Raw genomic sequence first — 25,207 nt, 5'->3', positions numbered from 1 at the left:
CATGACTCTCAAAATTCATTATTGCAACTCAAAAAAATAATCAAGGGACAACTGCCAGCAAAGATGTTTTGTTTAGCAGTTTATAAAAGCAGCATATGCCACTAGTTTATTCATTTTTCTATTTCTGTTTATTTATTAATTGTGGCCTAAATTCTGTGCATGCAAGTAAAACCACAGAAGGAAATGAGGAGCATGTGTTTTCTTTGATACTGTGTCCAAATGAGCATAACTGATAGAATGTAAATTGTTTTAAAAGCATAGATTCATTGACCTTTTCAAAACCTGGATCCGAAGGAGATCGGATCGTACATGGAATTCCTGAGGATGCTGTTTGGGGTATTTCTGCTGTAAATGAGGCTCCCAAAGCTATTTCAGTGGGAAATCTATAATCTAATGTTATTTATTCTTTCTTGCTCCTCTTCCCCCTTCCAGTCATCCAGATCTGTGTCTATTTTCTCTACTCTGAGTTGTGTCACTGATCAGCTCTGCCTTCAGCAGATCCTCTGGCTCAGGAATGCCTTCAAGTATTGAAGTTGGAGGAAGTTAAAAAAAAAAAAGGAAATTAAGTGAATTTGTGAGATAAATCATTTGGAGATATCAGGTTCACTCACTCCACCAGAGTCCCCTTCCCTCTATGTCCTGCACAGACAGATTCCAGTTTATTCTTCTAAAAAATGATTTTGAGTTTCTCACCATATGGTCGAGTGTGTTAAAGCCAAGTACTCCGTGCTTGTTTTAAGGACACGGGAGGGCTGCCAAGGACCAGCAGGATGCTTTAGGAATAATTGTGCCAAGACTAAGAGGGAATGGGACATGGAGGAGACAAAACAGGGAGCAGATCAGTAGAAGATCACTAGCAGCGATGACAGACAGGAGTGGGGGACTCTTGCTGTCTGCTTTAGGCAGTCTGAATTTAAGCACAGTTTGCAGACTCGAGGCCAGATGTCCAGGTCCCCTGCATAGGGACTGCAGAGGCAGAGCCAAACAACAGGTATAATTCAGAGCATTTAGCCAGCAGTTCACAGACTATAATCCAAGCTACCCAGCAGATTTCAAGTCCTAAGAAAACAGCAAATTCAGCAGAGGTTGGCTCTGCATCCCCATCATCCCACTTTTCCCCCTTCCCTGCTCTACAAAGGCCATGTAAAAGTCATGCCAAGTGTGATCTTACATGTCTCCTGGGGGCACAGGGAGGGGCAGAGAAAAAGGCAAAGCAATTTCATTTTTAAATTGGAGTTTATATTCACAGTAAAGTTTCCACAGCGCTCTCCCAGCTGGAGCGCCAATAATGAGTTGTCATACGTTTAATGGATAGCGCCTGCTCCATTAAAGCCAAATAGGTTATGGTGAGCCAGGGGGCAGGTTCACTTCCGAGGCAGAAAAATCCCCAAAACCTCAAGATGATAGTAAACTCTGGATTGAAAATAAATAAATAAATGAATACATAAACCCCTTCTTCCTTCAAGCAAGGAGGGCAGTGAAGAAGAGCAACCTCCTTCTTTACCTTAAGAGAGACCTTTCCTGCTCAGTTCCCAGCTTGATGGCATGTCCTGGACGTGGAGCTGCTGATCTCTGCTGCTCCCAGGGAGCCTGAAACACCAGTGCCTTGTCCCTGTGCCCCCAACCTGCAGCCAGCCCTTTCAAAGCCTGACAGCATTAGCAGACACAGGCGATGCACACAGGCACCTCAATGGCCTTTTAACCTAATCCATATTTATAGATCATCTCAATTAGTATATACTGGGAAACCTTTGTTTTGCCCTTGGTTGTTTGCAGTGGCTCAATCAATTCTAATTGCATCTATACGGATTATAAAGTGGGTGGCAACTTGTGTCAGAACTGCTGTGATTTCTTTAAATTAACCAGAGGTAACATGACATGTTCTTGATAAATGCAGTAATAGCAGCAGGCAGGCACATGACTGCAGAAGAGCAGACATGCCCTGGAATCATCATTCCGAGAAAAACCCTGAAGATAGGGATTTGCTTCGAAATTTAGTTCAGATTCAGCCGACAAGGAGTCGATTAGCTCCACAATGAGCAAATGCAGCACTGTCTTGTTTGCTGCAAGAGAAAACAAACAAAATGTCAATAAAAAATTACCTCTTTGCCAGAGGGTTTCAGCACAATTCAAGTAAAGAAATAAAGCTGTACATTCTGTGTTGCTTTAAAAAACCCACAGGTCTAGCACCCTAATGTGTACCAAGGTAACCACATTTTTCATTCCTTAGCCCACTCTCTGTCTGAACTCATTTGCTTTTTCTGCAAAATGAAGAACAAACCCACACAAAAATTCTGAAATCCCAGCCTGTGTGGCTGGCTATGGTTTAGTTCAAAGAAGTTATACCAAGAAAAGTCAGTTGAGAAATGTGCCCTCCCAGAGTAAAGAGCAAATAAAAATGGAGGACAAAAATAACCACGTTTTTTAAAGCCATATTTTAGAGCCAGTGGAATATATTTTGCATTGATGCATATCCTCCTGAAGTCAAAGGGCTGCTTGGATGTGCTTGCTGGCAAAAAAGTCTGGCTTAATGTCTGCAGTTCAGCTAATTTTGAATTGTTTGCTCTAACCATACAGATTTAAATGTCTAAACGCACCTCTCATAGAGGCAAGCCTTATGTTCTTCATTATTTTTTCCCAAGCTCTTGCTCATGACACTTGACTGAAGTGTCAGTGCATTAACAGCACTCCCAGTGGCTCCAGCCTCGTTTTTACAGCATTTCAGGGCTTGGGAGCCACACTGTCCCTCTCCTGTACCAGCCCAGTAAGTTACAGAGTCATGGTTCTGTCTCTGTTGTTTTTCCTTTAATGCACAGAGGAACAGCACACATCTCCTATCACTTGGATGAGCAGCATCCTCTTTGCTTTCTCCTATGAACTGTTCAACGAAGACCTGGATGCTCCAGGAGAGGGTTCTGGGTCAAATCCTCATCATTTCCTGTTGATGAGTGTATGTAACTCTGCACTCAGGTTGCTGTTACCCAGCTTTTCCTTTCTAGGACGTGCTGACACCCAGGCTGGGGTGACATTCTGCTGTGGGGCCAGACAATCCCCTACCAGTACCAGGTCAGGGTTCATCAGAGCACATTTAACTGTGGGCAGTGGAAGCCCTTAACACAATGTGTGCTGCACGGCCAAGCACTGGGTCCTGTGGTTTCTTTAGTTTTCATTCCTTCCAGTCCTGATAATCCACCAAGTCCTGAGGCCTGGGACAAGTGCATGGCTGAGCCAGACAGAAGAGCAAGTTCCATTTCATCCTGTTTCATGTCTGAATAAAGATCTCTCTTGTTCCATGCACTAAATACATGCACAACAGGCTTTGATTCAACAAGCTCAGTGAATTGCCTGTTTCAATCAGATGATCCTGCTAGTAATGCCAACTCTTATTTATTTGGGGATTTTTCCTCAGAATGTTCCTATTTAATTAATATGTTGACAAACAGTCTTCCATATTTAATTGCTTCCAAAGAAGGAAATTTAATCATGTATATTTGTTCTGTTTCTTAAACTGCAGTGCTCTGGCAGAACACACTCCTGACACATGTGCGTGGAACTAATTCATTTTGACTAGAGGTTATTGTGGATATCTGCCTTTTAAAATAAAAAGAGGAGATTAGATGGATGCAGGAACAGTTAAGTGATGTATAATGGTGATGTGGATGTGCTGAACAAGTTTAATTGGGGATTTGCAGTAATGGAATTGAACAGTATTTGACATTAAAGACTTTGCAAATGTTACAGCAAAGCTCCAATTAAACGTCCCTTTTTCCCTCTGAATAAATATAGGGATTTATTGCCAGCACCTGAGATACTGTCCTCTGCGTAGAAGAAAGGACTCAGTGTCAGGCTGCAGTGCAAGCAGCAAGGATATGTGGAAGGAATTGTAGCCGTGAATTTGTAATTCCTGGCCTCTGACGCTTGCTGTGCACGGTGGCTTTCCTCGCCTGGAGCGCCCTGAATGGGCCCATTTTCTGTTCTAGACAGTGTGTCTGTTGGCAGAGCTAAACATATCCTCTGTGCTGCCAGAGTGAGGATGCTGGGGAAGGCAGCTGAGAACAGGAAGAGATGGTTGGAAATTTGCTCCCAAGAGGCACTTGGTGAACATTTTTGGAGGGTCCCATTCTGATTTTTTGTGCAGCACCTCAGTGCAGTCACAGACCTTCAGAAGTCAGACAACTTTAGACACAGGCAGCCTGACCCACAGTGTCCAGTTTAGGTCTTTGAGAGCATTGTCACAGCCTGACATTGATTTTTACTGCGATATTGCAGATTTGGGATATTGTACTGCATTTTGCTGAGATAGAAGACTTACTGTAAGGAAAGCAACCACAATGCAAAGAAAAGTGTCATTAGGGAATAGTTGTGATCTACTGTTCAGCCCAAGTGCTTGAAATATAATTGTCATGAGAGAATTCTTTCCCAGGGAGACTGGAGCTCTTCCAGGAATGATATTGGGGCTACACATATTTCATTATGGTTCTGGTCTGTCCAAGGCCGTGGTGTTGCCAGGAATGGCAGATAGAGCTAAGAAATGCTGTGGCTTTTCCACAACCGGTCAAGGTTCATCTGTTTAGGGGAGAAAAAAAAACACAAAACAGTCTGAGATCTTGGCTCTTCCTCCTAGACAAATCAATGATAGCACTTGAAGGTCTGACAGGGGTTGGCAGCCTTTCACACCAAGCATCCTTGAACTGTTTCCTCATTTCAAAGTGCAGCCATGGCTGGGTGTTCTACAGCTCTGAGGATGCTGGTTGTACGTGTTGATGAAAAGGGCGATGCTGCTTTCAGGCTCAGAGCTCCCCCTGCTAAGGCAGTGCTTTCAGGGTGAGCATCACAGTGAGCAGAACTTACAGTGCTGAGCACAACCAGTCATCCCTGGGACACAGCATGTCCTCAGTGCTGGGGAGATGAGCCACAGTGCACCACTGACCTTGGTCTTTTTGTTTGCTGTACCCTTAGATCCTTAATGTTGGGTTTTTTATGCACTAACTTCTGGGTTTATTTCTGCATTTCCAGAGGAAGCCATGAAGTATCACAGCGGGCCTCCAAAGAACGCGTACATGGAGCAGAGCTTCCAGGGCTTGAACCCCGTCCTGAACATCCCCATCAGCGCCGCCCGCGTGGACCAGGCCAAGAGGAACGCGGGGCTCGTGGGCGCCCGGCTGGAGGCCTGGGTGGACTCTCTGGTGGGCAGCGTCTGGTCAGCCGTGGACATCTGCAGCGTCGGCCCCACCGCCTGCCCGGTCATGCAGGGCTGTGCCCAGACAGCCTGGAGCTCCCTGAGCCCAGACCCCAAATCTGAGCTGGGCCCCGTCAAACCCGACGGCCGCCTGAGGTAGCATCCGGCACGCCCTGCTCCGGCATAGGGTTTTAAAAGGGAATTTAACCTTGCTTCTGTGTGAATCTCACACCACATTTCAGAAACCTAAGGGAATGTTACATTTTTTTTTTTACCTATTGCAATATATAATTCACTTAAAAAAAAAAATTTAAAAAAAAAAAAAAGTTCAGACAAGGCCTTTGGCACCGCCCTCTCCATCAGCTCTGTTGGGAGCAGCTTCACGTGTCCCACAGCCTGTGCTGTCCCATGGGGACCCCGCTGTACCACGTGCTGCTGCACCCACTGTCTTGTGGGTTTGGAAACAGTAGTGCCAAGCCATGGAGACGGCAGTGAAGGAGCAGCTGCTAAAAGTGTTTTTTAAAAATAAATTTGTCTGTACCTCTGCTATTTCATAGGCTTTCATTATTTTGCTACCATGAATAAATCACAGCAAAATTCCCAGAGGTCGGTTACTGCAGGCTGGAGCCTGTATGGCCACATGACCTCACAGAACATGAAATAATTACGGTACACCGTCCCTCTGGTTTTTAATAACACAAAGTAATTCTGGACTCAGCTGATGTCTGTTACCCTAGTTAGAAAAAAATAAGCAAAAGGAGAAACTTTCAGAGATTTTTTAGACTAATTTCACTAACAACTCTAAATGGAATCAGTGTTTTGCTGTATTAGTCTTTTATGTCTCATGCAGTCGGGTTCAGGGTCAGCGTAGTAAGAGTATTTATTAAAGAAAAAAGAAGTATTTTGAATTTCAGCCTTTTCAAATCTGCAGGTATTTTCTGAGCCCACCTGAGCATTTTCACAGACTGCCAGTACAGCAGGTGTGCATGTGTAGGTTGGGGTTGGTTGTGATGTGTCTGCACACATCCTTTGCTGATTTTGCTCATGAGCTGAGCTGAGTTTTTTCTCAGGCGATGGAGTTGCACAGAACCAGTGAAATGATCAAATTGGGACCTAAATCTGCAACAACAGGTTTCTTCCCTAATTTGAGTAGTGGCTAGTAAGTCTTAACACTAACTCCCTCCCTTGGTCTCAGATCTCCATCTCTTTGTGAAGAAGGATCTTTCTAGGCTTGTGCAGGGCGTCCAGAAGGCTGTGCAGGACGTGGGTCCCTGCCCAAAGCCAGGAGCTGAACGGAAAGGAGAGCAATGCCATGTTTCTCTCTGCTTTTACTTTATTCTGTCAGTCTACCCTTGCCTGTCTTCAAAATTCCTAGCAAGCTGCATCCTGTTTTAAATCGGCATGTTTTGCATCATTTTATCCTGCATTTTCTATAGTAGGAAAAAATTAATTTGCGTTCCAAGAACTTTTTCAAATATAGGTTTTGTATGCAAATTCATCTCCAACTAATGCATTTTACCTTAGCAAAAACATGCACTTTGTTGTTGTTGCTGTGGTAATAATCTCTTATTGGCAACAGAGCCCAAAAAGGCCATTAGAAGCTATTGGGTAATTAGGAAAGAAGCCTTGTTGCTCTAACAGAGTAAGGTGTCTGTTCACCTTTCTGTGTGCATGGCTAACTTTCTGCTGAGAGTTAAGTGTGCACATCAGGAGGGAAACAGACCCTTAAATCATTCCATAATCAAATCTCACAGGAAGGTTGAATTCCCTTTTAAACAACAATTGCAGTATGACTGTAACACACAGATCCCAGTGACTTGTAGAATCTCTCTGTCATATTGGTTTAAAGCTACTTGCAGTTTGCTTTGGACTTGAAATTGTGGTGTCAGCTGTGCTGGCATTAAGGCAGAGCATTGAAATGTTTATCTGGCACAAAAATGGATGCATAGAAGGAACAATTTAGGTATTTATTATTTATGTTTTAGTCAATGACTAATTAGTAGGTGCTGCCTTTGCAGCTTGAAGATTATGTTATTTTACTAACTGAAGCTGCCTTTATTAAGAAAAGGCCTTCCTCCCCTCACACCTCCCTTTCTTTTTTTGTCTTGATTTTGACAGTCATGAGCCGTAGTTTTAGGGAAGTTTGTAGCAATGAGAACTGGTTGAAATATTTCAGTCAAGATAATGCTCCAGCTTTTCAACCAGCTCTAGAGGCAAGCGTGTTTGAAACCAGGGTTGCCAACAGGTTTATGTAATAGAATCACAGTGTTATTTCCTATTCAGTAGGGGGTTTTAACAGTGCTTGTTTTTAATCTAACATTCCTTTGTGAAGTTCATCTTTTCTGGGGACCTCCAATCCTCACTGTGAAATCCAGGGCTTTAGTCACACTGATGCAAGGGCAACTGCACGGTCCAAGCCCTGCAGATTAAATGAAGAACGTCATATTTAGGGCACACAGTAAAATTAATTAACAAGCCCAGGCAGTGCTTGTTCTCAATAAGGCTACCAGGGTAGTCACAAAATCTTCAGTCTGTCTTGCACATAAGCATATGTGTAGGGTGCACCCACGCGCACGCACGCAGATAACTTCAGTTTTTAATTTTGATACTTATTTTTATTCTTAAGCAGGAACATTTTCAAGTGCTTTGTTGGTAAGTTTTCATTACTAACTAGACAACGTCTTCTGTGGTTAGGAAAAAAAAAATCTGCCATTTTTATCGTTTAAAATATAAGGTGCAAATTATTTTGTTTTAGTACAAAGAAAAGGGAAAGAAAATAAATGGTTGCTGATATATCCATTTGCATTATATGCTAGGTTTAAAATATCTCAAAGTAAAATTTCTATTAGTTTATTTTCTGAAAGGAAAAAAGCATCTACACAGTGAAGTTTTGTAGCAAGCTGGCAATCCAGTGCTGCTGTTAAAACATGGGATGCAGAGCTGAAGGGGCTGACCCTGCAGTCCTTTCTCAGGCAAAACTTCCACAGAGTGCTAATGCTGAGTGAGGGCTTCAGAGTCAAGTCCAGCATACATAAAAGGTGTGACAGTATGCTAGGGTTAAATTGCTATCTCTGTTTGAAGTCATGAAAGGATAAGCTGCCATTTTTGGCAAATCTTCTGGGGGCAGTGTAAAATTCTGGACCTAAATAACCACCTCTACTATAGCTTTTAATGTGTAGACATGGATCCACAAGTTATATATGGTACTCTGTGTCTGCATTATGAAGTCCTGTAGTTGTGAATGAAAACCATGTAAAGCCAGACTCTGCAGCAGGGATCAGTGGTAGGTAGCACTGCTAAGACCAACGTCCTGCTTAGTGGTTTTTCTGGCTTGAAACGGCAGCACTGGGAACCCGTGATGAACATTGTTGAATGTCAGAAGAGAATAACTTCACAGATCTTACATTTGGTGAAAAGGAGAATTCAGAGCAGGGACTCACAGTTTGTATAAAAAAAAAAGCAAGTTATCCATCTTAATCTGAATGTGCAGGTGTTATTTTCCAATCACACTGGCCAGTCCTGGCCGAACGGGATTCCAGCTGAAAGCCAGGTTTGATCAAAATTCCTTTCAATGGGAGAGGGTTATATTTCCATAGGCACACGTTTGTCCTCTGTGTGTAATGCTTTCCTTGTTTAAATTCCCTGCCCATTCTGCACAACAGCCATGTAACACTCCTGTGATCAATCTGTATTACACAGAAAGGGAATGTGGCAAAATGCAGAACATCTACATATGTGATTTAATGAATTATGTCCAAAGTCAGTCTTAGCATTATGCAAACCTGTTTATATGGTAATGTTAAACCCCGAGGCTAAATGAAATAGCTCAAATGACAGTTTATTTTCAGATTTGTCCAATTCTTTCTTTGATGACATTTGGACATTGAGTAGTAATATTTGCATTTTCATTTCCTGATATTCAAGGGTTTTTTTTTTTTAGAATTGAAATGATGTCTTCATTTTTTTTGTGCTCTTGGCAAGTAGAGAATTTTAACAATTCCTTCATGATAGCAAGTGTTATACAAGAAAGTCCCTCTGTATCTCTGTTGTTAAGCCTTCGTTTTTGCTAAGCCTTAGAGATACAGGAATGTGCATTCGTGTATTACAAATTGACTTTCCTGGGTATTGGCTTCAGTGCACAATGCCTGTACAGTTGTTTAACAGTGTATTAACAGTGATCCTGCAGCACCTTCAGAAGGACCAACTAATGGGCATTCACTTTCTCTCCATCTCCTGTAGCACTAATTGCAATGCTAATGAAGCCTTCATCACTCTTAGCTACGATTACAGTGAGCAGAGTTGTGAAGTCAGTGAATCAGAGCTGGGATAGTCTAAACCTGACCAAAGGGAGAGATGAAGGGTAAAGAAGTTGCTGAAACTTAGCAAAAGTTTGAACAAACTGGGCTCCTTCTGCACAGCAAGGCTGAGAACCACTGATACCCTGAGAACTCAGCTTTGACTTTCCAGATAAAAAGAAAACAAGATCCAGATCTTTCTTGTGACCAGGCAGTGAGGACCAGCTTTCTGTTGACTTCTCTCATTCTCTTTCATCCCAGCTGTCAGAGAACTGCCAGCTTGCCGCTGGCTACCACGCCCTCCTTGTTGTCTTCCCAGATCCCAAAGCTTCAGGAGTTGGCCACGTGAAATCTTGGCCAACTCCACCACTTTCCACTGAGCAGGAAGTTTTATACTTGTGTGAGCCAAATCCCTTCGGCTTCTTAGAAAACCCTTGCTGCAGACCAGAACAGCTGGCTTTTCAGAGCAGCCTTCAGTCTGTTCAGTATTTGCACACAGGAGGGAGTTGGTGAAGGCCAGCAGTTACCTTTCCCTGTTTTTCAGGCATTGGGTATCTGATATATGTAAGAGGAGACTTGGTTATTTCAGGAACAGAGTAAGACTGACCTGGTAGGAAGTGGCTGGCGGCATTTCCCACTGGCCTTTGCTTCAATCTGGTGAAAAGATAATGATCCATAGGTGTTTATTTCTACCATTCAAGACCTCCAATATAGTCTTAAGGACTTGTAGGACATTACCTGAAGCCCATATTAAATGGCAATTGAAAACATCGTGTAAAAAAGCCTTTCCAAACCAAACCCTCAGGCTTCTGCCAAGACAGCTCCGGGGGTGACACCGGGTAGGGAGCAATGCAGCGTTAGAGGGGACAGAGCACTGCCCTTCCAGGGGCCAGCAGGACTTCCTGAGAGCAGGAATACCTGCTGCAAAGCCCTGCTGAGGGGAGCTGCTGCTACAGCCAGGCACAGAGGAGCCAAAAAAAAATGTGAATTAGGGTTAAGGGCAGCAAGGAAGAATTTGTAGGGCAACACCTATTTCCCTGCAGACTCTTCAAGAGCGAGCAAACACTCTGATTTTTAATTCCCTTCGAAGGTGTACTGAAGAGGAGATTGGCCTTCAAAACCTTCACCACCACCATCATAGTAAGGGAAAGAAGAATCAGACTGAGAGCATTTAAAACTGAGGCAACAAAATCTTACAGCCCATGTTACCCAGGACCACGGTGGCAGCATTAGGGTGTCTCAGTTAAGTGGTGTTGGCACCAGTTAATCCTCACAATGTGACACTGCAGGTACCATGTTGATTCTGTTCCTTTCTACTGACAGTGGTGTGTTCATCACTCTGCTCTTTGCTTCTGCCTTGGTTACCTTCTTTTGCTCATGGGTGCTATCACAGCTGCTACCTCACTGTGTCTGCAAACACGTTTACCTGAGAACAACAAAAAAAGGTACCAGAACTCTCCTTGAACTGAATGTACAATCTATGCAAAATTCTCTTTCTACTTTGTTAAAACCTAGAAGTATTACTTGTAACCTTGCCAAATAAACAGCAAGATACTGTACAGGTGCCTCTGATAACAGAGTGACAATTCTAGGCGCGGTTCATTGCGCTGCATTTGTATATTGTAATGACTCAGCTTGTCTGTGGTTCTGTTGTAATTAGCACCCTCGACTGAGAAGACAGCACTCTTGCTAGGGGAGCACCTTCAGTTTGCTGGGAATATTCCGGAGGAGGATGTCTATGGCATTTCATTTTATTTTCCTGCTTAGATCCAAAAAAAAGGCACAGACCTGCTGGCCAAAACTAGGATGTTGTTTCAGCTTTTCCGTGGGTGAATCCTATCGGCTTTGGATCGCTCGGTGTCTGTTCCCATTGTGGCATCCAGTGTGTTGCCCCTTAAAGAAAGCCTTACTTTCATCCTTTCTAAATGTGGCCTTAAACTGTGTTAGGAACTTCAGTGTTGTCTGTGTCTTGCTCACTTTCTCTGTTTGTTGTGGAATGAATAAAAGGCACCTTGAGATTTCTATTACAGCTCAGTTGTGTTGCTGTCAGCTTACACTTCACAAATACAATAGAAATTGCTTACAAATGCAGTCTTTAAAGGAAGAAAACGACCTTCCCTTTGGGCAAAAGGAAGGCTCAGACGTTCATATAAACCTTAGGAAATTATGAGCTCTTGTCTTTTGCAACTCACTGTAGATAAGGAAGGGTGGTTTAATTACCTACGAAGAACAAACTTAATAACTTTTAATTTATCTTCAGACTACAACAGGACAGACTGCTCTCAGATGCACAAGACAAACTGTGCAGTAATTTCACTCATTTTAACACAATGTAGTAACATTCCTCTCAGATTTGTACTGGTAGCTGGGAGAAGAAATATCCTCTTAATGGTATGGTCTTAAAACCTGAAGAATGTCACCACATGGGCCAGATTTGGAGTGGTGGTTGGGAATCTAACAGTACACTTAGATCATAGTGGAGTCTGGTTGTATCATCTGAGTCAAAAATGCAGTTCCAAAAATCTGGCTTTTGGAGCTTCATCCAAAGGTTGTCAAAGTCAGCAGAAACCAATGACTTCTCCTAAGGCTGGTGTATGTTGGGTTTCTTTAATACTTTTCTCCATGAGAACTGTCGTCTTTCAGTAGCACCAATATTCCCGGCAGGCTGCAGGGCTTTTAGGAATCCCAAATCCTATCCTGTTTTGGTATTCAGATGCAGATACAACCCAAAGGCAACTGCAAAGGGTTTACATGGAAAACAAGAATTTGTGGAACAAAAATAATTAGTTCAATGTAATGAAATTATTTTTCTGACTTTGTCCTTTTGGTTCTGTTTTGGGTTGATTGGATTTTTCTATTGCCTAACATAGTCCATAATAAGTTATTTCTATTCTGTCATTTTCAAAGACTGGTGGTAATATAGTTTTAAGAAATAACTATTTTGTTATAGATCATAATATGCATAAAATTGTACAGAAATATTTTGTAATCTATTGAATAAGAAAAAAGAAAACCATGTATATACAGGAAAGTTTAAAAAAAAATTGGAAATTCAAATGGAACACACTGAAAGATGTAGATATTTTGCTATTTATTTAAAGGAGTATTTTATGAGATATTGAAATGTCTTAAATTGACCAGTAATCAAAGTTCAAAGTCAGAATGCTTTTCTTGTAGTAGAATGTGATTTTCAGCAATTATTGCACTACCCGTTTTTGCACCCTTTTGTCTTTCATTTAGCAGAAACAATGTGCCTTAGCTGTATTCTTTGTCAATGGGAGTTTGGTTGTTTGTCCGACAAAGCACATTTTTTTGCAGAAAAAGAAATGGATGTATGAAATACTGTATTATACCAAAAACACTGCAGTGTATATAAATGCTTTCTGTCATACTGTGTTTTCAGATGCAGAGTTTTAAAATAAAAAAAAATTAAAAAGGCTGTCTTCAGGAGCACATGTGCACCTTGTGTTATTTTCAACTCCACCAGTGTGTGTCTTATTTGAAAGAACTTTGCTGCTTGGTAATTTTTAGGAGGAAAAATGGGCCCAAGCACTTCCAACCTGTGATTCCAGGGCTGCTGTCCAGTCAGTCATTTCTCAGGCTCCATTTCCCAGCCGTAGCAATTAACAGGGGAAGCATCCATGGATGCCTTTTGGGAATCAGTTCCGTTGGTCAGAGGATGGCTCACAGGCAGGCAGAGCTGCAGCCTGACCTGGGGTGCTGCCTCCAGTGCAGGGTTGGAAGGTGGTTGAACTTCACAGGACTCCCAGCACTGCCTGCACTGTGGCATCCAGAGACACATCTGAGTTTTTTCGGCCAAGTTTTCCTTGTTTTCAAACCCAGATGTCTGGTTTTTGGCCAGACTGCCTTTTCCAGTGATGTCAAGGAATGGTAGGCAGAGGGTCAGAAGGGATTAACAAGGAGCTTGACTGAAGTCTCGTCTCTGAAGGCCATCAGCTATGAAAAGTGTTGGAGCAGTTTCTTCCATGGATCTCTAAAGGGCACATCATCCAAAGAGAAAGGACTCTGTCACGGGCTTAGAAATATCCAGCTGGGTGCAGAAATACGAATTAATGTAAAGGCTGGCTGGTTACAAGAGCAGCAAAATATGTGTCCTTTGCCTTAAGTGCAAGGATGAGCTCAAAAAGACACATTTCTTCATAGTACCCTGGTGGGTTATGGACCCAAACCAGCCACTGCCTGATGTTCACCCAGCATGAGCACTTAAATTTATTTTCATACCCATGGTCTCCACACAGAGCACGGATATCTTAGAGCTGCTTCCGTGGGTGTTACGGGGAAAAAGTTAAATTCTCCTAAAAGTGGGTGACTGGTATCTTTAGCACCATCCTCATAATGTATTGCAGGTTTGTCTCCTAGCACAGCTTTTTGATGTGGAATGCTTGAAAAAAATCTTCTTGATGACCTTCCAAAAGTCTTTGACACCACCAGGAGTCTGCGTGACTTTTCATGCACCCCTTAAGCTGTGCTGCAGGTTCTCTTGGCAGCCAGAACTGCTTTTGATCTTGTGTTTTCTTTTCACCTGCTGTTCAGGAATTCCACTTTTTTGGCACTTAGATGCAATGAGGTCTGTTTAAACAGAGGAGGGAACACAGTGCTAATATTTTAGTCTTGGCACAAAGAAAAGATTTTTTGTGGAGGGGAGAAAGGAAGGAAAAAAAGAAAAAAGCGTGCTCTTGAAGGCTGGTTTTATTTATAGATGGTATAAGGAGTATGCTGCTTTTGTGCTGGCTTATTCCTCATCCAGCTGCTAACAGTCATAGCATATTACAAAAAAAAATACACAACCTTTGTTTTAATTATGTCCAAATGTGTCACTTTAAAGAAAAAAGGGAAAAAAAAACCCCACAAAACATCAAGCCACCAGGTGTTCAAGTGTTTTGTTCGCTGTGTAGACTTCAGCAAGAATCTGCTCTCTGAGGCAACACACAGAAATCCTGATGCACCCTGGACCTGATGGTCTGAGCTGACAACCTCACGCTGGCAGGAGAGGCTGTGCCTCTCCATCTGCTGGAGACAGCACCATCACATCTTTGCATCTGCCATGCCTAAGATGAGGGGATTGTAATGAATATTTATAGAGTCTAGAACGTGGTTAATTCACAGTAATGACACAAAACCTAGTGCAGAGCAATCTGCCAATAGTTGCACAGTAAACCAAGTGCGACAGGAACGAGGTATTTAATTGCCTTGACAATGGGGATTTCGTTTCAGTATGCAGATATTTGCCGTTCCTTCATCCATTACTAAAGAATCTGTAGCCTATTTTCTAAAAATCAGAAGCTATTTGTAATCTTAGGCTTCACAAATGCAAACAGCTGTAAATCTTTGCTGTCTAATAATGATTAAAAAATGATTAAAAACGCATGAGGTTCTACTATAGTTTAAACCAGACACGGATGGCAATGCTTCATTCTTCTATGAAAGATGATCTTGGCTAATCTGTTGCCAAATTAGCACTTCAGCGAGGGTTTCCCCCTCACCTGGCTGCCCTGGGCTGGCAGCCCTGCCTGCAGGGCTCTGAGACAGGGCACAGCTGAGGCACCAACTGCAAATCCCACCCCGGGGAGGAAGGGCTGAACCTGGAGCTGGAGGACTCCGAGGGGACCAGCCTCAGACACCACGTGGCCTGGAGTAAATTGCCAAATACTGGTTTGTTCTGGGCAGCTCTCAATCAAAGCAGAGCCACGCCAGGTTCCTAATTTCATGGGCAAGGAGTTTCAGGTTAATTTATTAACAGTATTAATACAATCCAAAAGTATGCTGCATTTTGCAGATTTAAGCCTCTATCTGCACCCTCTTCCGGGAAAGGCCAGATTGGACTTTTCACTTCAGCTGAAGTATGATGTCAGTGTGCACATTCACTGTGAACCACAGCTGCCCCATCCCACGGAAGCATGTGGATCCACAGCATTTGTGAATCTGGAAGTGAAGCTGTCTGCTCCAGCAGCGTGACAGCAGATGCTGTGGCCCCTGCTGGGTCTCTGTCAGGCTTCTTGAATGGAAATGAAAAGATGTTTGAAAAGTGGCAGGAATATGACATGGATTTGGGTGCCCGTATTTTAAGGTTTACAACAGACAGTTGTGCTTAATCAGGCAAAGTCAGTTATAAGATGTAAACCACTTTTTCCTTCTCACCCTGAAACATCCCATTGTGATCCTCTGTGCTGGGTTCAGGCTGCCAATGGTCCCTTTGCCTCTGAGTTAACACCTCCACCAAAGCAGGCCCTGCAGCTCTCCAAAGCCTGTAAGTTATTCCAGAGCTGGTACCATGGCTGCAATGGAGCAACCTCTTCCCAAGGCATCTACTATTGCACAAAGTACAGCCTTCAAGCAGGAGCAGTATTTCACTTGTATAAATGGGTTAAAATAATTTACTCAGTCTGCTTCTGTAATTGTTTTTTTTTTCTTCCTAACTAGGACTTGCATAATAATAAAAGAGATTTGACTAGAAACATAAAGTACATTTTAATGTGATTTCATTTATGCGAGTCTATCACTGGATACATATGGCAAGGAAATGAAAGTACGCTTATAACAGATTAATAGCCAAGATCAAATATTTCACTTTCTAATAGAGTCTGCCTATATGTGCTTTTAATTCTTTGCTAAATTTAAATTTAAAAGGGCTTTTTTGGTGCCTTGAAAGTGAGCCACTGCCTGCCACGTCATCCCCGATTTTCCATTACTGCTCACTGATGGTGTGCATTCATTAGCAGAGGATGGCTCCAGCCATGGCCTTCAGAGGAAGAAATTACTTTTTGCCTCCAGGAAAAAAGCAAAAGTGCTGTGAGGTACTTTCCAGGCAGCTTGGCCAGAGCAGGACCAGCCAGGCCAGGACGGGCAGGCAGGTGTCCCTGGGGAGGGGACAGTGCAGGGGACCACTCTGGCCCACCACAGAGTGGGGATGCAGAGACCACTGCAGAGACCTTACATCTCCCAGGCAATTAATGCAACATCCAAATGCATTTAAAAGCAGGAACTTCTTTCCAAAATTCCCTATTTGGAAGCTTTTTCTCTCCAATTTAGTCTTTTTCTCCATACAGCCAACAAATCCTGAACCCAAGGTCTGATGGATTACCACCTCCTGTGCCCCTGGTCTCTGTTTTCGGGGTGCCAGCGCTTGCTGAGTCCAAGTTGCACCACAGTCCCTTCCTTTCACATGGGTAGGTAAATGCTGAATTAATTTGTTCATTCCTTTAATTAATTAACATAAATTGAATTGGTATCGATATAATAATGCATTAAGAATTAGCACAAGCTGTATACTTTTTTATTTAGCACGAGTGTGAACCAGTACCAAAGCTCTGCAGGCACTCAGTGAAATGACACAATTTGTACCAGCACACTCTTGATCCAGCCTCAAAAGCAAAAATTCCCTCTTTTACGTTTTTTCCTCCCCATTTGACTGGCCTTGAAGATGTTACAGAACAAACCAGGAAATATCAACAGGAGACTAACACAGCAGTGACACTCCAGGTTTATTTTTAGCCCATCCCTCTGCCTGGTGCATCTCAGCTCCATGCCCAATGTGCGTCACACAGAACTGAAGGAATTTGAAAGTGGCACTGCCATAAATGAACCCAGAATCCCCTCAAGTCCCCCTTTCTCATCCTTATTAATGGCAGATGGAGACACTGCCTGTGCTGGGAAAGGGGCAGTGGGACATGCTCTCTTCAATCCACAGAGGAGATGGGACAGGGAGAGAACTCTTAAACCACCTGTGTTTGAAGTGCTGCCTGCCTCTCCTGCTCCCTGGGAAGTGATGATCAGTTCAATAAATTTAACAGTATATTTACCCTTAAAACAGGGGCAACTGCAAAGCTGAGCTAGGCACTGATCCTGCTGCCAGGAGATTTGCAGCCCACCAGCCCTTCCTAAACCACCTCTGCACTGTCAAGACACTTGGCTTCTCAGTGTCTCTGGGCTGATTAATAAAAAACAAAAAAGTAGGGCAAGATGAGAAATAGTGAGCCAGCGATTTGATCTGCATCTGCACTTTAATTTCAGTGTGGGAACATCCCCATGCACACACGTGAAATGCATTTTAGAAACTCAGGGTTAATAGTTTTCGTTTTTGGGCTCCAGAGCAGGGCTGGCACTGCCGGTGGGAATCAGCAGCATTCCCTTCCTGGGCTCCCGGTGCCCAGAGAGCTCAGGCACCGCCACGTGTGAGGCGGTGACCGCATTTGAAACTCCAAATTAGTCATGGCAAATAAAGAGCTTCAGAACAAGAGCTGGCTGAAAACTGTGGTTCACGCTACAGCAATATTTTTAAGTCTTAAGAATTTCCTTTTCTCTGCTCCAGTCTGGATAAAAAGTGTCATTAACCCCAAATACTGCTGCCTGCAAACAAACAGTCTGGGGTTTTTTATTTGCCTAATATTTTGGCTCGATTTCCAGCCACCCCTGACTTCCTCTTCTCCCTCTAATTCTTTCAGGATTTTTGATGGATTGAATTGAACCAACCACAAAAAGCATTATATATTCAAAATACATTGAAATAACCCTTGTTTTGTTGTGAAAAGAAGAGCTGAGTCTGGCCCCTTTCCATGTCCATATTACACTGCAGTATAGTTTGTGTCTTTTGACAGGTCCATCCACGTTTTCTAGTGCAGCTCCACAGAAACCCGAGCATTATTTAACAGCTCCCCTGGAAAACCACCAATTATTGCCAAAAGCTCCCCAGGCAGCCCAGTGCTCTGCAGAAAGCCTGGCAGGGTGATGGCAGTGTGAGCATCCCACACACCCTGGAGCACGTGGGATCCCGCCTTGGATCCTGTGTCTGGATGGGGATGAACAAGTGTTTTGGATCAGCCTGGTGCTGTCGCAGCCAAGGGAAAGACAGGGAAGATTTATTCCCCCTGCGAGAGGAGGTGGGGGCACGGCCCCTGGGAAGTGAGTAGAAGGCTTGGAGCACTTTGTCTCAGCTCACCCCCTGCAATTTGCTGCTAAGAGGGCCCATGAAGTGCTGGCCATTACAACCCCCTGAACCCTCGTGTGGTTATCCCACACCAGGCCTGCAGACAGGAGGATGCTGCACACACCAAACACGCCTGCGGCGTGCGCTGGGCGTGATAAGGGGATTTCTGCTGCCATCCAAAGCAGCTCTGTCTCCCACAGGGGGGAGAGTCTGTGTTGTCTCAGTTCTTCTGGTTTCACTTCCAAACAAGCTTAATATTAATTTTCAAGTGATTCATTGCCTGCTTTGCAAGTGGTTCTCCTCCCACAACCAGCAGCAGGACTAATTCAGATGAGTTACACTGCGGGTGCGTTTAAAGGAATTTTTTTTCTGATGTACTGGAAGAACCACAGTGCCATGGAAGAGATCTTGTCCATGCACAGAGCCAACAAAGGGCTCCAGACCAAGCCTCGAAGGTCTTCTAGAGTACTGAAAAAAATAAGAGGGGATGGGGGAAATATGAGTCATGGTTGCTTAAAGGCCAGTAAAGCCAGCTCAAGGGCACACTAGAAGCAGAGCATGGTCTGTAAGTCTGGGGGGGTAAGTCTGAGGGGGTTTGGTTTTGGTTTCCTCTAATGCTTAGTATTTTTTCTCTGGGAGCTCAGTGGGAGAAGGTGATTTAGGATGTAAGGGCACAGCTTTTGGTGGATGAGGGTTCAGCCCCCTCTCGTGCAGGTGCTGTTAGCTGAGTGACTTTGAATGGCATGAAATTCTCCCTGTGACATTTCTGATCACATTAGGACAAACCCTTTTACTTACCTCAGCCCCACAGAATATTTCAGCAATGTGTAATTCCAAGGAATCCCATTTTTTCATCTGGATTTCATCAAAGTTGGGGCTGGAGTTACCTGAAGTCCTGGGTTTTAATATTTGCCTTTTAACAGAACACCAGTCAATACTCTGATGAAAAAACTCCCTCCTGAGACAGGTTTCATCAGAAGCTTGGGAGTTTTGCTTACTATATGACTTTTTAACTACTGTGAAAAAAGCACAGCTGTGTGACAGTACTGTCATCTCCAAACCTAACTGGAAAATCAGCTGCAGCATCAGAATGTGTCAGAAGGGAAAGAAGCCTTTGCTGCCTGGGGACTCCAAGCTGTGCTCCTAAAGCCAGAGCCCAGAATGGTGTCCCCATCCTGCACTGAGTTTTGCTTCATATTAAAGGAAATATGATGTAAAGCTCTTTTGTGCTCTAACTTTCCTATTCGGTCTTTTTGGAGCTGTTTTGTCACCCATCCATCACCCACAGCAAGGGTGATGAAATATGTCCACCCACACAGCAGCACACCTGTCCCCACATCAAAGTTTCCAGGGAAGGCTCTTTCCTTCCCCCTCAGGTCTGATGTGTCACCAGTCACTGCAGCTGCACTCACTGGATGCTATTATTCAGACTGAATTATTTGCAAGTCCCTGAGGGACTAATCAATAACAGCAAAGTGATAAATATTAGCGTGTGCCCCATGTGCTGCCTCAGGGCTTGCCTGCTGCAGGAAGCTGAAGTGGGGAGAGGGACAGAGCTGGATGGTGCTGGGGACACACACACACGTCCACATAAGAAAAGAGACAGGTGCTGGAGTCTTTAAAATGGTGACAGTCCTTTGGGTGATGCTCGTGTCACATGAGAAAAACCCTCAGCAGATCTCTCTGATGTGGATACGATCAGAGGTACGGATCAGCAGATAAGGATGAAGGGTTCTGCTGTCCCAGGACAATTGCAGGTCATGTCCACAGCTTCCTGCTGCTGTTTCATTCCTAATGATTTTCAATGTTGGATTTATATGCCAACAAGTGTGCAGTTTAGAAACATTTTGCAAATGCAAGCCTGTGTAGTAGTTCCCTCAGGTACTCCATGTACTCCAGCACTGCATTTCCCCGCTGTCCCCAGAGGTGCCTGCAATCCTTTAGCTGGGCAAAAATGAAGCATTAGAAAAATAATGTTACTTATGGAGAAGCTGAAAGGTGATGTGTGGGTTTAGGCGATGCTGTTTCTCCAGGTTTGCCCCATCCTTTCCCCTGTTCTTGCACTTTGAGCCTCATTCCTCTCCCTACCCACCAGGAGCTTTACCAAGACCTTTGCTCCAAGGCCTGGCAGGTGCAAACCACACAGATGCCCCAAACCACACTGTCCCTCCTCGCTGCCCGTGCTGGCAGCTCACACCACGCTGGGAGTCCATCCATCTTCATTTCCTTGGAGTGTTACAACAGCCCTGCTACTTCTCCTGGTTGCAGCTTGTTACACAAATATTGAATATCCAATTAGGTTGCCCCAGCACATGAAGTGATTTTAGGTTTTTCTCCTGCTGGAGAGACAATGGCTGTTGTTAGCAGGGTGCAGCTGGCAAAGGAAAGAGCAGCTGCCCCTGCAGCTCCTCTCTTCAGCATTTTGCACTGGGAAGGGTGTCCTCCCGCACTTCCCAAGATATATTCATTGTGTTGGGCCTGACAGGAGGATGTGGCATAAAAATGACATCTAATGAGAAATAAATGACTGGGTTTTACAATTCTTATATTCAATTGATTGGCTCCTCAGGAGACTGCAATTGTGCAACCCCAACTCCTATCAACAGCCCTAACAATGTTTGAATGAAAGCACCGGTGGTTCCCAGCCTGATTGTTTGTGGTGAGGGAGGAAAACCCATTCCTCTGCAGTGAGTTCCTACTGGGCAGCGAGAAGGGCTGAGGGAGATGCTTGTGTCTGGCATAAGCTTGAGAAGAGGGGTGTTAGTGCTGCAGTGCCCTGAGAGCAGAAAGGGAGGCTCATTGCTGGCCACACACCATCTGCACCTCAGCTGTGAGTGCTCGAGGTGCCAGGCTGGGGACAGAGAGGGCTACGAGCCCTGGGGTGGGGTGGCCACAGGGCTGGGACATAGCAGGCAAACACCTCCTGGCAGGAGGATACTCCATCTCCAGGGCTTCATGCAGCAAAATAGAGACCTGAGAGCTTCCCCAAAACCTCATGGCAGATGGAGAAATAATTTTTGGGATCAGTCATTTTCCAGTCTCGTTCCCTATCTGCTGCATCATGCCCTGCCTGTTTGCACAAGGCACAAGGACTATTTTTAACAGGCAATTTGGTTTTATTAGTGACAAGGAGATAAATAAACACCCTGAACTCTTTGGTTCCTGTGGAAATAGCTTTGATTCAAAATCTTTCCATTTAAGGACACAGTCAAAATAAAGTTCCCCAGAGAAGAATGACATTTTCTAAATTTTTTTCCCAGTCGCCTCAGGGTTGGGTGCCTCTGGGAGTGGGGGAATACAGGAGATGGAGAACCAATGCTCCCCTTGGAGTCCTGCTCTGTCCCAGAGCTCAGCCCTGCTTCATGTGCACCCCAGGACTCCTTTAGGTAGAAAAGATCAGTCTTGGACTCCTTCAGACAGCATAAATCTTTCCTTTCCACTCTGTAACACCTACACAGTCTCAGGGGCTGAGAATAGCCCCTAAAGACCAGCAGTGCCACTAAGGCTCCCAGAAAAGCTTTTGGGGGCTGCTCAGAGCAGGGAAAAAAAAGGACCTTTTTTTGTGAGCCGGTGGCTGTGGATGTTTTAGTCCCCTAGATCGAATCTCACTAAAGAGTTTCTGCTTCCACATCTAATTCTGCCGGCCTCCCTTGCCCTCAGTACATTCTTTGTAGGCAGATATGTTTGTAGTAAAACATCACTGAATTCACATACCTAATGTTTTTCTTATTATAAAAATATGTTTGTTTGGAGGGCAGAGCAAAAAATGAGTCTAATTTATTCCACTTCTTTCAATTTTATATAAAAGGCATGGAAGAAATATATAAAGAAATACAATTTACATTCCTCAGCGAATCACAAGGCTTTCCCAACCAGAAGAACAGGAATTGGCTCAGCACCATTTTGTAAGGAGTTAACCAACATTTAAGGGCTCATTGTTTGAAAGCACTCCAAAAAACCCAACAACTTCCGTGGCTTGGTTTTCTCAAGTACTCCTTAACTGCACACTCCGCAGCGCTCACACAGCGTGGGCAGCCACAGAGAGCTGTGGCTCTTCCAAGCTGTACTTGTGGGGGAAATGAGACTTTCTTCCTGTAAACTATTGACATGAAGCAAGTGAATCTGCTTTCCCCATGGCAAGGACTGGCTTCTCACCGGGACCAGCCACACTCACTCTGAGACACTGAGTTTGAGCCACGTGCAGCCGAGGGATGGACAGAGGTTGTCCCAGGGAGTGCCCATGGGACAGAGTCTGGGCAGTGCCCATGGGCTCACAGGACTTGTGATTAGTGCTGTTCAACTCCAGCACATCCCTGCTTTTCAGCCTTGAGAATACTACGGGAACATTTTCTTTCTTCAGATAAAGCACACGATAGCTTGGCTTTTAACCTTGCTGCTGGGTTTTAAAGTAAATTCCTTTGGAATCTAGTTCAATGTCTGTTTTAAGAAGGATAAAAGACAACAACAACAACAAAAGACTAACTCGAGCATCATTTTAATTTCAATCTGACAACGAAAATAATCCTGTTTGATCCCAAATGGCAACTGTTGGCTGTTTATTTTCCCATTTCTTCTATCAGCCCCAGGTTAACTCACAGAAATATCTTATTCTTCTCCATTTAACCATTAAACTGAAACATCAGTCTGATGTAGGTCCTAACAGGATCTAGATGTAAATATAGATGGAAATGCATCCCTCAATGTAGATAACTTGACACTGGATTTCTCACAGTGTGTCCCACTGCTGCCCACAGAAGGCAGGATCCTGCCTTTGTTTTTTGTCCACTTGACAGGATTTTGGAGGGGGAAAAGCCTCAGAGGGTTGTGAGATACTCACTGCCATGGCTTCCTCTGCATTTCTGGAGCAGAAATAGCTGACTGTAATATTTTGCTAATCTTTTTCCTCCTCAGATTGTTGACATCAGAGACAATAGGGACGAATTTGGCCCTCATTTGTTTCCAAGTACTACAGCTGCAGGCGGGGTCACCCACTCAGTACCAAACCTCTTTGCTTGAGACATTCCCAAAGCTGAGATACAGCCTGAGCGTTTGATCAACAATGCACTGTCCATCACTTTTCCCAAATAATCACAGTTTACAATCAAAAAGCTGACCCTTACTTCCTCACCCTTACTTCCTTAAATAACACCAGCTGTAATGCTTTAAGTCTTTTATTTTCTTCTAGGTAATTGGAAATAAAGGAGGGGGAGGGGGGAAATGTGACCAGAAGCACAACTTCTAAACCATGAGAGCATGTCCTCCACTCCAGTGGGCTTAGGATCAAGGTCTGTATATATCAGCAATTTATAACCTGATTTACTGGTGCTGTACAATTCTCTCTTTCTCACGATGGGGAAAGTATATATCCTTTACAATGCAATAATGGCCCTGTCTGATAAAGCAATAAATAATGAGAGATTTAACAATATGTGCCCTTTCTGTGTGCCCTGCAGGTTTAGACTTTGATGTGAATATTTATGCAGTTGATTTATTGCCTTGATTTTCTGCCCTTTTGAGGAACTCCCACCACAGAAGAATGAATTTTCTTTACATAATGTTCTGTACATCTGCTATCCTCGTGGCAAGTGGCATCACTTCCAGGGATGCAGCAGAAAAGAGCAATGCAGTATGAACAGAACTTTATAACCATCATCGTAGAGAAACCCCACAAACGGTTAAATGCCAAGAGAGGGTCAGGAAAGTTGCACTGAAGGGATCAAAGCAGGGAGGAAGAACCAAATTATGTCCTTTTTCAAGAACTGAAGGTTTAGTTAGCCATTCTTATCAGTGTATGGATTAGCAGGGTGTATTGATTTCCAAGATGGGGAAAAGTCCCCAAGGAAAGGAAGGGCAGCAGGGAAGAGCTGCCATTCCCACTGGCTGTGCCAAGTACACCACAGTCCCACTGGAGACACGGCCAAGCCAGTGCCGGGGATGATCCAAATGCTCTGTGAGCACCAGAACGGGAGGGAACTATTAATGATCCCACTCACTATGAAGTCGACCAACACTGAATTCACAACAGCTGCAACATACCAGGTGGGCATAACCTAAAGGCACCAAACATTCATGTGTAGTGCACTCTGCATCTCCACAGAGGGAGATGGGCTTTGCTGTAAGGGCTCAATAAGCCAAATAAGCACAATAAACCTTAAAAGATGCCAGAAAAGAAGAAAAGGGCAGAAGTCACAAGCTAAACATTAACAAATGCAAGGCAGAACTGGGAACAGGACGTGGGATTCAAATTGTAGCCTCATGGCTCAGCTTCTGCAGCCCCGGGAGCTTCTCCAAGCAAAAGCAGGCAAACCCTCGGGCTCCATCCCAGCACTGTGTGCTGAGGCAGCACAGAGCCTCAGGCAAGCCCTGGGTGCTGCTCTGCTGCTGCCTCTCCAGGACACACCAACCCCAACAGCCTCTTCTCCACAGCTGAATTCCCCCCGCCAAGAGGTTAACTCTGTATATTTATATATAGATGTATTTCTTTGTCTCCAGACTCCAAATAAATACATGCGCACATATATATTTTATTCTACACTCTGTATATAAAGCAGAAAATATATATATAGCCCTAGGCAAAAACAGGGGGCAAAGCAGCTTGTTATATGTCTGTCCTGAAGGAACGGGACATGAAGGTATGAGTCATTTATTGCCTTATGTAAGAGAAAATCTGACTGTTGTAGGCCATTTGATTAAAAGCAGACACTTGAGCATCATTAAAAAGCCAAATATTAAACTGCTCCATGTGGTGCACAAACACAGACATGCTTGAAACTAAAGCCACCCCAACCT

The 25,207-nt window shown here is 44.0% G+C and overlaps 1 protein-coding gene across 1 annotated transcript in view; it reads left to right on the top strand.

Moving 5' to 3' along the window:
- The window catches only part of XYLT1 (xylosyltransferase 1), a 140,839-nt gene extending 121,487 nt beyond the window's left edge, over positions 1 to 19,352 (top strand). The window contains exons 11-12 of the mRNA XM_017813615.1: positions 5,017 to 12,939; positions 19,342 to 19,352. Of these exons, the coding sequence (XP_017669104.1) occupies positions 5,017 to 5,339 (323 nt within the window). The 3' untranslated portion in view covers positions 5,340 to 12,939; positions 19,342 to 19,352. The remainder of the gene's footprint in view (positions 1 to 5,016; positions 12,940 to 19,341) is intronic.
- The last annotated feature ends 5,855 nt before the right edge of the window (positions 19,353 to 25,207 follow it).

This window comes from Lepidothrix coronata, unplaced genomic scaffold (genome assembly GCF_001604755.1).
Source record: "Lepidothrix coronata isolate B3197 unplaced genomic scaffold, Lepidothrix_coronata-1.0 Scaffold41, whole genome shotgun sequence".
Taxonomy (NCBI): Eukaryota; Metazoa; Chordata; class Aves; order Passeriformes; family Pipridae; genus Lepidothrix; species Lepidothrix coronata.
This window is presented reverse-complemented; position numbering and strand designations above follow the sequence as displayed.